Source organism: Balaenoptera physalus (genome assembly GCF_965194825.1).
Source record: "Balaenoptera physalus genome assembly, chromosome: 15".
NCBI lineage: Eukaryota > Metazoa > Chordata > Mammalia > Artiodactyla > Balaenopteridae > Balaenoptera > Balaenoptera physalus.
The window spans coordinates 59,034,738-59,048,682 of record NC_138894.1 but is presented as its reverse complement, the minus strand read 5'-3'; the positions used below and the strand labels follow the sequence as shown (position 1 = coordinate 59,048,682).

At 55.2% G+C, this 13,945-nt stretch overlaps 2 protein-coding genes across 14 annotated transcripts in view; one reads left to right on the top strand and one right to left on the bottom strand.

The window, feature by feature from the left end:
- Window positions 1-13,945, top strand: part of TTC7A (tetratricopeptide repeat domain 7A) — a 178,599-nt gene that overhangs the window by 101,340 nt on the left and 63,314 nt on the right. For all 9 annotated transcript variants that reach the window (XM_082427710.1, XM_082427709.1, XM_082427712.1 and 6 more), the window contains 3 exons: window positions 1,617-1,754; window positions 3,349-3,432; window positions 7,250-7,354. In XM_082427710.1, the coding sequence (XP_082283836.1) occupies window positions 1,617-1,754; window positions 3,349-3,432; window positions 7,250-7,354 (327 nt within the window). The remainder of the gene's footprint in view (window positions 1-1,616; window positions 1,755-3,348; window positions 3,433-7,249; window positions 7,355-13,945) is intronic.
- Window positions 3,017-5,551, bottom strand: LOC309644239 (uncharacterized protein). Of its 5 annotated transcripts, none has more exons than XR_014254301.1 (5): window positions 5,300-5,551; window positions 4,560-4,702; window positions 4,069-4,147; window positions 3,631-3,811; window positions 3,017-3,274 (listed from the first exon to the last, which is right to left on the bottom strand). XR_014254301.1 is itself a non-coding variant. In XM_082427902.1 (5 exons), the coding sequence occupies exons 2-5, from the start codon at window positions 4,650-4,652 to the stop codon at window positions 3,166-3,168; spliced, it is 516 nt and encodes a 171-aa protein (XP_082284028.1). In that variant the 5' UTR covers window positions 4,653-4,702; window positions 5,300-5,551; the 3' UTR covers window positions 3,017-3,165. The 5 variants fall into 5 exon arrangements, 3 of the variants coding, with proteins under 3 accessions (XP_082284028.1, XP_082284030.1, XP_082284029.1); XM_082427902.1 differs by having other exon boundaries at window positions 3,631-3,815; window positions 4,069-4,197; XM_082427904.1 differs by having other exon boundaries at window positions 3,017-3,244; window positions 3,631-3,815; window positions 4,069-4,197.

Genomic DNA, 13,945 nt, shown 5'->3' with positions numbered 1-13,945 from the left:
CAGTCCTTTGTGGGGAAGTAGAGGAGGGCGAGTCCCAACTCTGGAAGGGGGTTCAGCCTCTTCTACAGACGGAGGGGGACGCTGGGAAGAGACCCCTTTGGCAGAGGGGAGAAGGGGCAGGAGAGGGGAGGATGCTGGGAGCAGCCAGTGGGGGCATCTGGCCAGAACCCAGCTTTGCTTCATCTCAGGCACAGCCGTGTGTGTGTGTGTGTGTGTGTGTGTGTGTGTGTGTGTGTGTGTGTGTGTGTGTGTGTGTGTGTGTGTGTGTGTGTGTGTGTGTGTGTGTGTGTGTGTGTGTGTGTGTGTGTGTGTGTGTGTGTGTGTGTGTGTGTGTAGGAGACATGGGGGGCCCAGAGCATCCCCAGCCTGGTCCCCGCCCTGCGGGGGGTCCCCATGACTCCTGTTTATCTACTCCCGAGCCTGAGTGCTGTCCCCAGGGTGCGAGTGTACAAGGGAGGGTGGGACCACAGGCCACAGAACAAGAGGGTCCCCAGTTCCTGATGGGGAGATTTCACCCTGATGGGGTGATACAGAGCTCCCCCCTTCAGATCGTACAGAATCGCCCACTCCTAAAGCACGTTTTCCCTCGCCCCTCCCCTCCCTGAGCAGCAAACCCCGCCCCGCCCAGGCAGCTCTGAGCTACTGGACTCCTGAGTGCCAGATGCCAAGCACAGAGACCCCGGGTTTTGAGGAGGGACAGAGAGGAGAGTTCCGTAGTCAGAAGGAGTCGGGGATAGGTCTGGGCTGGATGCAGGGGTGATGGGAAGGAAGTATGGGGTTCCTTATCAGAGGGACTTGGGGGGCCTGCAGAGGAAGAGAAGAGGGCATGGAGGGGCCACAGCCCAAACTCCTGTCCTGTGAGTCAAGTTGCAGAGCCGCCCACCTGATCTAGTCAGTTCCAGATACTATCTGAAGCTCTTTCTGTGAGTGGACGGTTACAAACACACGAGCTGTCCCCCAGAACAGCTGGCCTGTATCCTCAATAATGCCAGTATCCTGGAGCCAGGCAAGGGCTGCAGGACTCTTCCCATGAAAGGAGGCACGAGAGACATGGCACCAATCCTGGATTGGATCCTGACACGATGACTCTACCAGAAAGGCCATCCATGGGACAGGCGGCGAAATCTGGATATGAGCTGGTATTAGAGAATAGAAATAACGGTGTTCCACTTCCTGAATTTGGCATTTCTGTTGTGGTTATAGAAAGAATGTCCTCTTTAGGGGTGAAGGGCCAAGTTGCCTTAACTGACTACTATTACTACTACTATTATCATTATTAGAGAGACAAAGCCAGTGTGGTCAATGTTAACAATTGGGTTTACTGCTGTGGTACTATTCTTGTGGCTTTTCTGTAGATTTGACTGTTTGCAGAATAAAACACTGAAGATCAGGAGCATGGGCCCTCAGGACTGCTGTCTCACCACAGCCTGGGCTGTGGGTGGAGGGTTTGCTCTCTGTCTTGGGCGTGGGGAAAGGCTCTGGCTGGTTGTAGGAGTGTGGCCTGGGTCAGCGGCGAAAGGGCGACGGTCACTGGGCCTCAGAGGCAGGGGCCCTGTGGGGACAGGCACCTGCTCATTTTCTGTCCTTGCTCTTTCCTAAACCGTGTCTCCCCACAGGCTACTCGGGATGTGGTGCTGAGCCGGGCTCCGGAGCAGCAGGAGGACCGGGCAGTGAGCCTGCGGAGCGCTGCGGCCATCTACGACCTCCTGAGCATCACGCTGGGCAGGAGGGGCCAGTACGTCATGCTCTCCGAGGTACCGCCTCCTCCGCTGCCCCTCCCCCGCCTCCACCAAGGGGTACAGCTCTGTTCTTGGGAGACCCAGCTGGGGACTGTCTTATTTCCAGTGCCGAGAGGGCTGCCCTTCACTGGCAGGGTGGTTTTTGTTTGTTTGTTTTACAGATATTTTCATGTGTTTTTTCTTGTGAAAGAACGCATGGTGTTGTATAGAGAAGCACAAGAGGAAACTTATCCACCCCTCAGGTTCCCCCAGAGGTGATGCTGGTGTTTTGTGACTACCTGTCCTGACAGGGTTCTGAGCTGGGTGTGGTCGGGAGCCTGGATCCCCCTCCCACCCTGGCTAGACAGAGCATGCCCACTGTATTGGGCAAACACTGCCGGGGCAGCGCTCCATGGGCTGGGCCCAGAGGGTGGTCCCTCTCCAGGATGTGGGGACCAGGAGCACAGAGCTGCCGCTCTCTCCTGCCCCCTCCCCACAGTGCGAATGGCTTGTGCACATTTTTGAGCTTTCAGATCCAGGCTGGGATCAAGGGTGGCTCGGGGGCCCTCGGCTCCTTGTACAGGTGGCCCTCTTGGTGGCAGATTCTCTTTGCATATGTTTGGGAGGGCTCCCGAGAGGAGGGGCGGTCACTCCTGCTGAGCCCTTGCTCACGCCGAGGCACTGTGCGAGGTGCTTCCAGAAGATACCTTCTTTAACGTGGGGGGATAAGTGGTCTCTCAAGTTCACCAGTGAGGAAGGCGAGGCCCAGAGAGGTGGGTTTCTGCCCAGGATGGTGCAGGGGGTGCAGTTGAGCCAGCACGGGGGGACCCAGGCCACCAAGCTCTGAAAGTACCTGCTGTGTGGTCCTGTACCCCTTACCACTGTCCCCCACCCGCCTGACCATGGCCGCACAGTGAATCCTGGCCTCGAACGCTGGCTTCTGCCTCTGTCACCTGGAACCACTTCTGATGGTGACTGTCAGATCTCACAGGCAGCGCCTGACTTTGAGTGGCCCAGGATCAGAGTGGCCAGGGAGCAGACGGTATTTCTCGGTGGTCGTAGAGAAGAGCAGAAGGAAGCCTGTACACTTGGGCAGCGTTTTATGCACGGGCTTTGGAGTCAGTACGTCTGCCACTGACTGGCCCTGTGACTGTGGCAAGTCATTGACTATGCTTCAGCTTCTTCATCCGTGAAGTGGGGGTAATTAGAGAACCCGCTTCACTGGGTTGTTGGGAAGAGTAAATGAGTTAATACACGTAGAAAGCTGAGTATGGTGCCAGGCACAATAGTGAGAAGAATTGTCAGCTGTTGTTATTTTTATTGGATGTTTACATTTTGAAAGCACTTTAACAAATCTCATTTGCTTTTCACCATCGCCCTTGTGAGGTGTTCACATGATATGGAGGTGGGAACCGAGGGCCAGAGAGGGTGAGAGACTTGCACAAGGTCACACAGCATGCGAGTGGCAGAGACAGGTTACCCCTGGAGTTTTCCGACAGGAACCAAGTACGAGCTCTGGCGACCTCCTGCGGGAAGCGACTTGGGCAGAGATTCCCCTGGAAGGGTATGGGGTGGGCCGGTGTGGGGAGGACCCCTGGAGGGGAAGTACTGACCATCTCCCTCTCCCCAGTGCCTGGAGCGAGCCATGAAGTTTGCATTTGGAGAATTTCACCTTTGGTACCAAGTGGCCCTCTCCATGGTGGCTTGTGGGAAGGTAAGACCCAGGGTGCGCTGGGGGTTGTACACTCACCCTTGGCGGGGGAGGGTGGTCTGCTCTCCTCTAGTCCCTCCCAGAGGTGGGTGGAGGGCAGGGCAGTGATTCAAAAATATTGTCCAGCAGCTGATTTTAATCTCCAGGGAATGAGGGGCATGAAGGGTCACACACAGACCCCTGTGTGAATCTAGTGCCTACCTGTGAGTTACGACTGTGCCAGGTAGGCAGGTGTGTATGTGGATGCTTTTCTCTGAGTATATGTGCACGCCTGGGGCATCGTAGCATTTCCGCCTGTGAGTTGGTTGATGTGACTGCCTGAGGCAGGCATGGACATGGGTTCCAGGCGAGGGGAACGTTGTTCCATTTGGGCCGCAGCTCTCTTCCTGCCCAGGAGGAAGCGTGGCATCAGGAAAGGACATCCGGAACTCACCTAGGAGGGAGCAGGGGCCCCCCTCCCCTGAGGGAGTGTGGAGGGAGCGCTGCGAGGAGAGGAGGACGTGGCAGGGGGTGGTCAGGAGGAGCCCTGCTCAGCACGGGGCTGACCTTATTCCAGTTTCCAGAGCTGCGTTTGCTCTCCACCTGCCAAGCCCTGCCCCAGCACCCACTGGTTTTCCCTCCCATGAGAATCACACTTACATAAGCCGCTATTCTCAGCAGTGACATGAAAGGAAAACCTTTCCGGAGCTGGGCGCTGAGGGTGTTGGGGCCGAGGATGCTATGAAGGCAGGAAGTAAGGAGGCATGAGCTGACAGATGGTTCCAAGAGCTGTAACACCCGGAGCCCACTTGTGGGGCTCAGGGGATTCCTCCCTGCCCGCCCGCCCCGCCCCGTCTGCGCCACCTGCCATTTTTAGCCCCGCAGCCATCTCTGAGGAGGGCCCTGCCGGCCTTGCCAGCAGCTCCTCTGTGAATGGAGGGTGGCCAGGTCCTGGCAGGAAAGGGCAAGAAGGGCAGGTGCTGCAGCCTGACAGGTGGGAAGGGCCCGGAGAGGTGAAGCCGAGAATCAAGTGGGAGCCTTCTCTGCACCCCCCTTACTTTGCCAGGCATTTGTCTTCCCAAACCTCTTCCCCTTCCCGCATCACATTGGCCACCTCCCCGAGCATCCTGAAGTCATATGACATGACGTACCCTGGCTCTGCACTCTGCAGGGTCGTGTCGAGGCTCAGGGTTCAGAACACAGATAGGGCGAGGCCGTCGGGGTGGCGAGGTGCTGGAGCTCATGTGGAGCCTGGGCAGACGGCTCGCAGTGGCTTGCGACAGCTTCTTCCCACCTCCAGGGAACAGAGAAAGGGCCTCTAGTCTTGTAATAGTGAGTATGGTCCAAGAGGCCCAGGGCCAGGTTCTCACCCTTTTGTGGGTCGTGGACCCCTTTGAGATGCTGAGGAAAGTGGTGACCCCTCCTCGGAAGAGTGCACTGTGCTCAGAAGTTAGCTTTAATTTCTGGGGGTGCTGCTGGGAGCCCCCCCAGTCTCAGGAAAAGGTGTCACATTACAGGGTCTTCAACCTCCTTACTGAGAGAGCCAGGCTCAGCGAGGTCCAGACGCAGCCTGGCCTACCCCAAGACCCGGGGAGCTGGTGTCCTGGCCCGGCTCCTTCCCAGACCAGCAAGGTGCATACAAGAATGGCCTTACAGGCAGGAAGTTGGGGTGATCAGTGAGTTCCTGATGCGTGAGGCCCCACAGGCTGGGTTACACTCACCCCTGCATTCAGTGCAGCAGGAGATTGTTCTGGAAGCGCACTCTCCGCCCCCCGCCCCTCAGGAACCCCGCGCACCAGATCAGTCTGCCAGGTTGGCTCAGGCAGCCCTCGGAAGCGTGGCCAGACCTCGCCTGTGCCAAGAGCCTAAGGTGGGAATCAAGGTTCTGTACCTGCGATTGTGTGCAGAAGGTGAGGCGGAGCGGATATCAATATATCTGGCACCTCCACCAGCAGGAAGAGAGGAGGAGTTCCGTGGCATGATTTAGGTCACTCCTCTTGGTCTCCTCGGCAATCACAGTGGCTGCGTTGCTAGGTAACCAGAATGACAAAAAAAGAAAAAAAGAGCCGGCAGCTCCGACTGCTGCGGAGTCCTCAGCTGGCTCCTTAAATAGCAGTGTTTTGTGGTCTGGGTAGGGGTGGGACGTGGAGGGTCAGGGTTAGAGAAGCCCGTGCTTCAGGGATGCAGAGGTCAGCAGCCAGGGAGGGGGCAGGCCTGCTGGAGTGTGTGGGCAGAGGGGGCTGCGCTGAGGGAGCTGGGAGTGACCTTCAGAGGAGAGGGTCTCCGGAGAGGGGGACGGCCTGGCAGCTCTTGCAGAGCCCCTCACCGGCCTCCCTCGCCCCGGCCCAGGCCGAGTCCCTCCCTCCCCCGCAGCCTCCCAGCCTCCCAGCTGGTCATATGCTAACACCCTCTTGGTCTCATACCCTCTTCTTTCATGAGACAGCAGTGTGGTGGGGACTTTGTCCTCTCTCCCCAGCCTTCCTGTGGGCACCTGACAGGCAAGAGCCGTGGCCTCTTCCCCCTCCGTGCAGTGACCCCGCATCCCCCAGCCCCATACTTGGGGCTGAGAAAAGCTCTCCTTTCTCAGGGGGGAAAGGAAAGGGAGCTAGAGAAAGGCAGGGGTCCAGAGTGGACACAGGCCAGTGGGGCCCCAGGTCTGCATCAGCCAGTCTCCGCACTGTGCTGTGGACAGGAGAGTCCTCTAGATGCCCCATTTCCCCAGCGGGGCCTGGAGTGGCCGGGGAGGATGAGAGCTAACTAACAGTGGGGAGCTTGGCCCACTGAAGGGTCCAGCTTGTGGGAATTGTACTAACACACTCGCCCCGTGTGTGTGTGTGTGTGTGTGTGTGCGTGTGTGTGTGTGTAGAGCAGGGAGAGAGAGGCCTCCTCTCTGGCCAAGGTAGCCACCACAGAGGCAGCATAGGGCAGTGGTTACAAGCTTAGAGCCAGACTGCTCAAACCCCAGCTCAGCCACTTAGGGGCAGTGTGGCTTCAAACACACTATTTAACTTCTCTGCATTTCAGTTTCCTCATCTGTAAATAGGGACATAGCAACCTACCTCATAGGAGAGCTGTGAAGAGCAAATGACTTCATATTTATAAAGCAGTTAGAACAGGGGTCAGCAAACTTTCTGTAAAGCGTCAGAGAGTAAACATTTTTGACTTTGTGGGCCAGTCTCTGTGGGAACTACTCCACTCTGCCTTTGCATCACGAAAGCAGCCATAGGCAATATCCACATGAATGGACGTGGCCAAGTTCCAATAAAACTTTATTTACAAAAGCAGGCAGAGGGCCAGATTTGGCCTGTGGGCTGGGTTTTGCAGACCTTCCGCACTTGGCCATCCTCAGCACGTCTAGTGTGGCCCCATCTCCATGGCTTCTCTCCTGCTTCTTCTCTGCCAACCTTTGTGCTCCCCCCACTCCCCACCACCGGTCCTGCCTCCAGTCCCCATGTGGGTTTATCCTCATCTTGCCACCTATAAACTGAGGGTGTTGAACTCAGGGGTCTGAGAGAATTCCTTCTACCTCTAAAATTTCTGTGGTTCACATTTGAATTCCTTTTGAAGAGCTTCCCTCTGTTGTCACCTTAGCTCTTATCACATCACTTCTGGGCAAGGGTCACAGCCTTCATTTTCCAGATGAGGAAACTGAGACCCGGGAGGGACTTGCCTGCCACCACCGCCTGGGCTCCTCCCGCTGGGCCTCTTCCTGGCTTGGGAGGAACGGGGCACAGAGCCGGGGCTGGCTGTTTGGGAGCTGCCCCCACTGTGGGCATGAGGCACCCAGTCTGCCGCAGCCCAGGGCTGCGAGTGACTGTGTTGCCCACCCTTTCTCCCGCAGTCATCCTATGCCGTGTCGCTGCTGCGGGAGTGCGTGAAGCTGCGGCCCTCGGACCCCACGGTGCCCCTGATGGCCGCCAAGCTCTGCATAGGGTCCCTGCACTGGGTGAGTGAGCTACGGGGTCAGGGCCCAGGTCCTGGCGGCTTCCTGTGGGAGGATGGTGGCAGGTGGGCTCCAGGTGATCGTGTGCGCATCTCGCTGTGTGTATAAGGGGTGGGGGAGCATGGGGAGCTTCGAGGCGGACAGGCCTGGAGGGGAGAGGGGGGTGGAGAATGACTTCTGAGAAAACTCCAGCCTCCATCCCCAACTCAGGATGGTGTCAGGTTTGTGGTTCAGCCTTGAATGTCTCCAGGGAGCCAAATGTGGAGTCAAAAGTTGGGGTGCCCCCCACCTGCCCAGCAGCAGGGGCAGTTGGCAGGACCATGGAGTTACCTGGGCCAGCGCACCATTTGGAGTCAGAACCAGCTCTGGGCCAATGGGAAGGTGGCCTCTCTGTCAGCCCCCTCCTTCCTCTGGGCTCCAGCCCCCTGGTCCATGCCTTGTGCTCAGCTGCCTGCTTACCACTCTGCTGAGGTGGCTGAACTAAAGATGAGCTCAACGTGTGCCCTCTGCCCAGCAGCACTTTAGCTCGAGGAGGTCAGCAGGGGGAGTGAGCAAAGAGCCCTGGGCCAGGAACCCCGAGCCCCAGGCCTCGCCTTGGTGCTCCCCTCTGCCAGGCTCCCTGGGCTGCTGCTTCCAGCCTGGGGGGTCTAGCGGCGGGGCTCTGCACGGGTGTCTCCTCTCACTGGGAGCTCCCTTGCCTACATTCCTGGCTTCCTCAGGTCCACATCAGCCTCCTTATGTCAGGGGAGGTCCTATTTCCACCCTCTTGAGTGACATAGAACAGTGCAGCATCTCTCCCATGTGTTGGCTGTCAGCCCCACCCACACCTCCTCTCTTCAGGCTAAATAAGCGCAGTTCCTTCATTGGCCCAGCGTCTCCCAAAGGGGGAGCTTCTCCCATACATGGTCCTCCCCTTCCTGATGTCGTGACACCCCAGCCTCCCCTCGCTGTCGGGTACCCAGCTTGTTCCAAGGCAAAGGGGCCAGGCTCCAGGTGCCTACAGCAGGCACTTCAGAATTAGCAGCCTCTCCAACTCCTCCAGTCCTGGGAAGGGAGACTCTGCCGGGTATCCTGAGGACCCTCTCCGAGGGGTCCCTGCCTCACCACCCAGCGGGCCTCATCCCCCCTCTGCTGCAGGGACTGACTCCCTCACACGATTGGTGGAGGGGGGAGGAAGCAGCACCTTTCCCTCTGTTCCCTGGTCCTCAGGTTCCCATGTATGATATGCACACATGGCCCTGCCTTGGCCCCAAACGACTGTGGGGGAGGGAAAAGCATGGCTTTTGGCCCCAGGCTTTATGATGTTTTTCTGTAAGACTGATCTATAATAGGCTCTAGGCATTTGGAAGAGGCATCGTGATGAGGTGGGTAAGAGTTTCACTGTTCCTCATATGTGGCGTAAATGGCATAAAGTATGGAGAGGCTGGACAGGTCAGGGAGGCTTCCAGGAGGAGGAGGCCATGGACTGGGGTCCGAGGTGGGCCAGTGGCGGGCCCTTCCATCACAGCTTGCTTTCCTCAGCCGCATGATTAGTGGGGAAACTCTTCCCCCAAGTGTTTTTAGGGAGACTGTTAGCATCTTACACCCTAGAGGGTAGGGTGCCGTTGAGATGTGGGTGCCGGCAGAGTGGGGACCCAGTCTGAGTGCATTGCAGCAGTGGGTGGTGGCGTGAGCCGGAGGATGCAGAGGGTGGGCTCGCTGACCCGTGGCTCACACCCCTGTGTGTTCCCAGGGCTCCTGAGAGGGGCCTCAAGTGCATCCCTGGGATGAAGCCCAAATACCCGCCTCGCCAAGGGTGGGGCGGGGAGGGCATCTGTGCTCCCAAGGGCTGCCAGCTCTGAGTTGGCTGTGGGTCCACCCAGCCAATGGCCGCCCTTGCTGGGAAACCCTAAATGTAGGTCTTCCCGCAGCGGAGGAGCTGTTTCCCTCAGCAGCGTAATTACAGTGATTATGTGCATTCAGATTACATGGTAATAAAATTAGGATCCAATCAGTCCAAATTGAAAACAGATGAGTTAGGAGCAAAGTAATCAATGACAACATAAATAGAAAAGCCCAAAAGGAAACTTAAACATGCAGACTCGACATCAGAATTGGGGAGGAGGGCGAGTCGTTTAACCTCAGCGGGGAAGTTTATTTGGGTTTGGGGGCTGGTTTGAGCCAGGGTTTAAATCGGGTACAGGCTAGAGCGTGGTCCTGCTGGAGGGCTGGGGGTGGGCTCCAAGCAGCCTTCCCTGCCCTGGAACAAAACCTGCCGTACCTCCCTACCTGCCTTGGACACTTAGCACAAGGCATTGCACTTTTTGTTGCATGTGTGTTTCTTGAAGGCAGGAACTCACTCTCTTCTTTCTCGAAACCCTGGCCCAGAGTTAATGCCTAGTGCTTACTGGATGGGTCCCACTTGCCAATGAGCACAGTCACTCGTCGGGGAATTCTGCCTTGTTTGGCACTTGCCTTTCTATCTAAACGGGGAGCTTCTTCACTTACTGTTTCTCACACCCTCAGCCCTTCTCTCCCACAAAGAACCCTGCACATAGTAGGTGTTCAGAAATACAGAATGACACCTGCTTCAGCAGTCCATGAGGGACAGGTGTGGGAAGTCTACATCTGGCTCACGGTTCTCCCTGGCTCCCTGGGTTGGCGCTGGGCTGAGAGCAGGCTGTAGGTGGCCCGGGGCAGCGTGTTCTCCTAGGAGGCCAGGAGAGGGGCAGCCCAGCACTTTCTGTCCTCAAGGCCGCGAGCAGGAAGAATGGGTCTGACAGGCGGGCAGAGGGGTGCTGGTGCTTATAACGGGGCACAGATCCTGAAAGGCGACTGATGCCACCTCCGCCTCCTGCCTTCGCAGCTGTCCTGGCTCACCTCAGCCCCCAGCAGGCCCAGCCATTGCCCAGCCAAGCCCCATGAGCAGGGGCCCGAGATCTGGGGATAAACAGTTTGGCCCGGGTTGCAGGAAGGGAGGCTGAAACTGGGACACTGAAAAAACGAGTTGTGCTGGGTGAAAGCGGACCAGGTGGCCGTGTGCCCAGAGGTGGAGCACCTGCTGTCCCCGTGTCCTGTGCTTATGCCCAGAGCCAGTGTAGGATGCGCCAGACTGGGTCTGGGTCTCAGATCAAGGTTGTCCCTGGGTGCGGGTGGGTGAGGAGGGGCCTGGGCAGAGGTGCCTGCATGGGCCCATGCTGGCTGCCCTGGGGTTGAGAGCACTGGCCCCGCTGCTTAGCCTGAGGCTCGCCTCGGTGGGGGAGGGCGTCCCAGGCTCTGACCCAGTGACAGCAGTGGGGCGGCCTCCTGCCTCATCATGGCCAGCGTCTTGCTGGGGTCCCCAGCCAGTTATTTGGGGCAGGAGAAAAGGGAGCTGTAAATATTTTTTCATATCCCTCCAAACACAGTTAGTTCAAATTCATTTAATTAAAAAAGTTAAAACCTTTCTAGGAGGATAGGAGATGGGGGTGTGCATGTGTGTCACACACAGAAGGAGAGGAGGTTGTGGAATGGAAAAGCAGGCCATGCTCATCTTTGGAAAGGTCTGTGGTGCTGTCCCTCGGCCTCTTCCCCTAAGGGGGTGGGATGGGATCGTGGAAAGAGTGCGGGCTTTGGAGGCTGAGAGGATAGGGTTCAGGTTCCTAGCTGTGTGACTTTGGGTGAGTAATTTACCCTCTCTGTGCCTCATCAGTAACCTGGAAACAGTCACATCCACCGTTACAGGGTGGCTCTGACGGCCAGAGCTGAGCAGTGTCCCTGCTTATTTAGCATGTGGGAGGTACCTGGTAAATGGCAGCCATCCCTGTGACAGCCCCTTCAAAATAGCAGACTCTCAGAACGGATGTGCCTCTGTGTTTTTGCCTTCATTTTTGAGATTCAGGGATGGGGAGGGCCAGGAAGATGGATTAAGTGTTCAGGAGGCCAGAAAGAATGCCAGCTCTCCTGCCACGAGCTTGTGGAAATTAGGAAGAGTACCTGTTCCTTCCAGGAAGAAAAAAGTGCATTTTCAGTAGAGCAGATGACAACAGGTCCTGGATCCTATGGGAAGCAACTAAGGAGAAACTGGAGGTGTTGTTTAAGCAGAGCTCTGGGGGCTCAGAAATGACCTTTCTCTGGTTCCCAGGGAGGGAAGAAGAGGTGAAGATCCCAGGGGTACGAGCTCTTTGGCCCACTGTGAGACGAACCAGGCAGCCTGAGCAGGAGCAGAGCGTACGAGCCAGGAGCCTATCTGTGTGGGGACCAAACGAGGAGAACTGGAGAGGTGCAGGAACTTGGAAAGGCATGGGAACGCTTTCCGTACTTACAGAAAGCAAAAGCAAAGGGTCAAAACGTTACATCCTTCGATGCATCCTTTTCCCAAAGGGACAGAGAGGAGAAAAATGAAGACCCACAGAAGGCAGCCATGAATCAGGCAGCTCAGAAAGATCCAAATGTAGACTCAGAAGACCTGGGTTGGAAATTCAGTTCTCTCACTTACCAGCTGGGTGACCTTGGATAGGTCCCCTAAGCACGCTGTGCCTCAGAACCTCAGCTATAAGACACCCATTCCATCAAGTGGCTGCCGTGCTATGACACGCCAGGTGGGCACCCAACCGCTCTAGAATTGCAAGGGAGGAAGAGGGAGAGGATCTCCACCTGGGTTTTGTGACAAAGTTACATGGCCTCCACAGGAAAGGAGGTATTAAAAAGCAGTGTAGGAGGAGAATGGTTGAAAGCTTTGGAAACCCCTCACCCTAGAAGTATCTTGATGAGCAAGGAGGTCCCAGTGCTGTAACCCGAGCAAATCTTGCAGAAGCAGCGGCACAACTCCAGAGCCATTAGCTGTTAACTTTGGAGGCCACAGGAGGAAGTATGTGGAGATTGGAAAGGGCAGGTGAGATACTAGACAGCTGGGTGGTTGTAGATGGGCAGGCGCTGGGTGGATCAATCAGCAATTTACTTTTCACATTGTAGGTTGAGACTCATTAGTGGATTGTGAAATAGAACTTTTTCAAAAAAGAAATAGACAATCAGAGAATAGCATAGAAAATATCCGAGTGTATTACCCCCAGTAGAGGTGAGTATTGTGACAGGGTAGGTGGGTGGTTACACGTATGTGTGTCCCAGACCACGGGACAGAGAGGTTGACTGACCTGGCACAGCTGACTGCACAGGGAGACCCCGCTGTCCTTGTGTAGAGTTGCTCCTTATCTGAGACGAAGGGTCAGGCCAGAGACAAAAGGCAGACAGTGGTGCCCCCTCTCTGGATTCCAGGAGGGTCTTTGATGCCACTTCCTAATTTGTCAGTGAGCTCATGTAGCCTTAGGGGACAGGGACTCTATTCAGATGGCACTTGCCACGTGTACTAGGCTGAGACTTAAAAAAATTCTGGAAGATTAACTATAGATCTAAAATCACAACCAATAGTAATAATAGTAGTTTATGTTTATTCAAGCACTGTTCTGAGCATTCATTGTGTCTTTATCTCATTCAGTCCTCCCTGCAACCCTGTGAGACACACGCCCGTTATCCTCATTTTACAGAAGAGGGAACTGAGGCACAGCAAAGTGAAGTGACTTGCCCAAGGTCACACAGTAAATAGCCATGCCAGGATTTGAGCCCAGGAAGCCTGGCCCCAGAGCTTGTGTTCTAAGCTGCTAGGCCGTCCTGCTCTCTGCATGGAAAATTTACCCATGGGCATGGTGCTGACTCTGGATTTAGGTGGGATTATCATACTTCAGAACAAAGGTGGCAAAGCCATATTTTCAAGGGCTTTAGGATTCCCACTCCTGTCTTAGATGAACGGGAATTGTGCATTATGTATATATTTTTTAATATATATTTTATATTTGACCCCCAAACATATTGGGGTTTTTTGTTGATTTTTAATGCGACATTTTTCCATTTTGCTAGCTAGTTAGAGCACCCATGTATAAATATATTAATACTGTATGTTATCATATTGTATATTATCATATTTAATAGAATTGATAATACTTCTTTTCGTTCATAATCACATGACTCCACATGCAAAAAACTCTTTTGTGGTAGGTAAGAGAAATCAAAATGGTGTCAGCCATGTAAGAAAATGGTACATTGAAGCCTTGTGGGTTTGATTTGAGACAGATGCTGACACCACACTTAAAGACCATTTAAAACTATGTGGGCAAGCCTGGCAAGTACTGGCCAAGGACAGCTACTAACCTGGGGTCAGAGTGGACCACAAGTTGGACAAGCTAAGGATGTACGTTGTCACTTTGTAAAGCTAAAGGATGGTGAGCTTTATTAATCCAGAATATGATATATATAAATTGCAGAGTAACTTTTCCCTGTTTGCCAATAATTGCTGAGCTTTGTTCCTGGCACCCTGTCTACATCGGTTGCAGGAGACAGAAGCTGGCATTTGCTGAGGAGAAGGACATGGCCGTGAGAAGAGTGTATGCACATGGAGTGCAGGAGGTTTCTGAATTCTATTTGTAATTCGTACTTGGTGGTTTATAAAAAAGCTCGCTCCTGTTTGAATGGGGCATAATGATGCCTAAAGACAGTGTGGGAGACCAGGCGCACCAGCAGTAGGGATATTAACAGGGAGGCAAGATGCTGTCGCTCACTTACCCTTCCCTTGGTGCCTCCTGC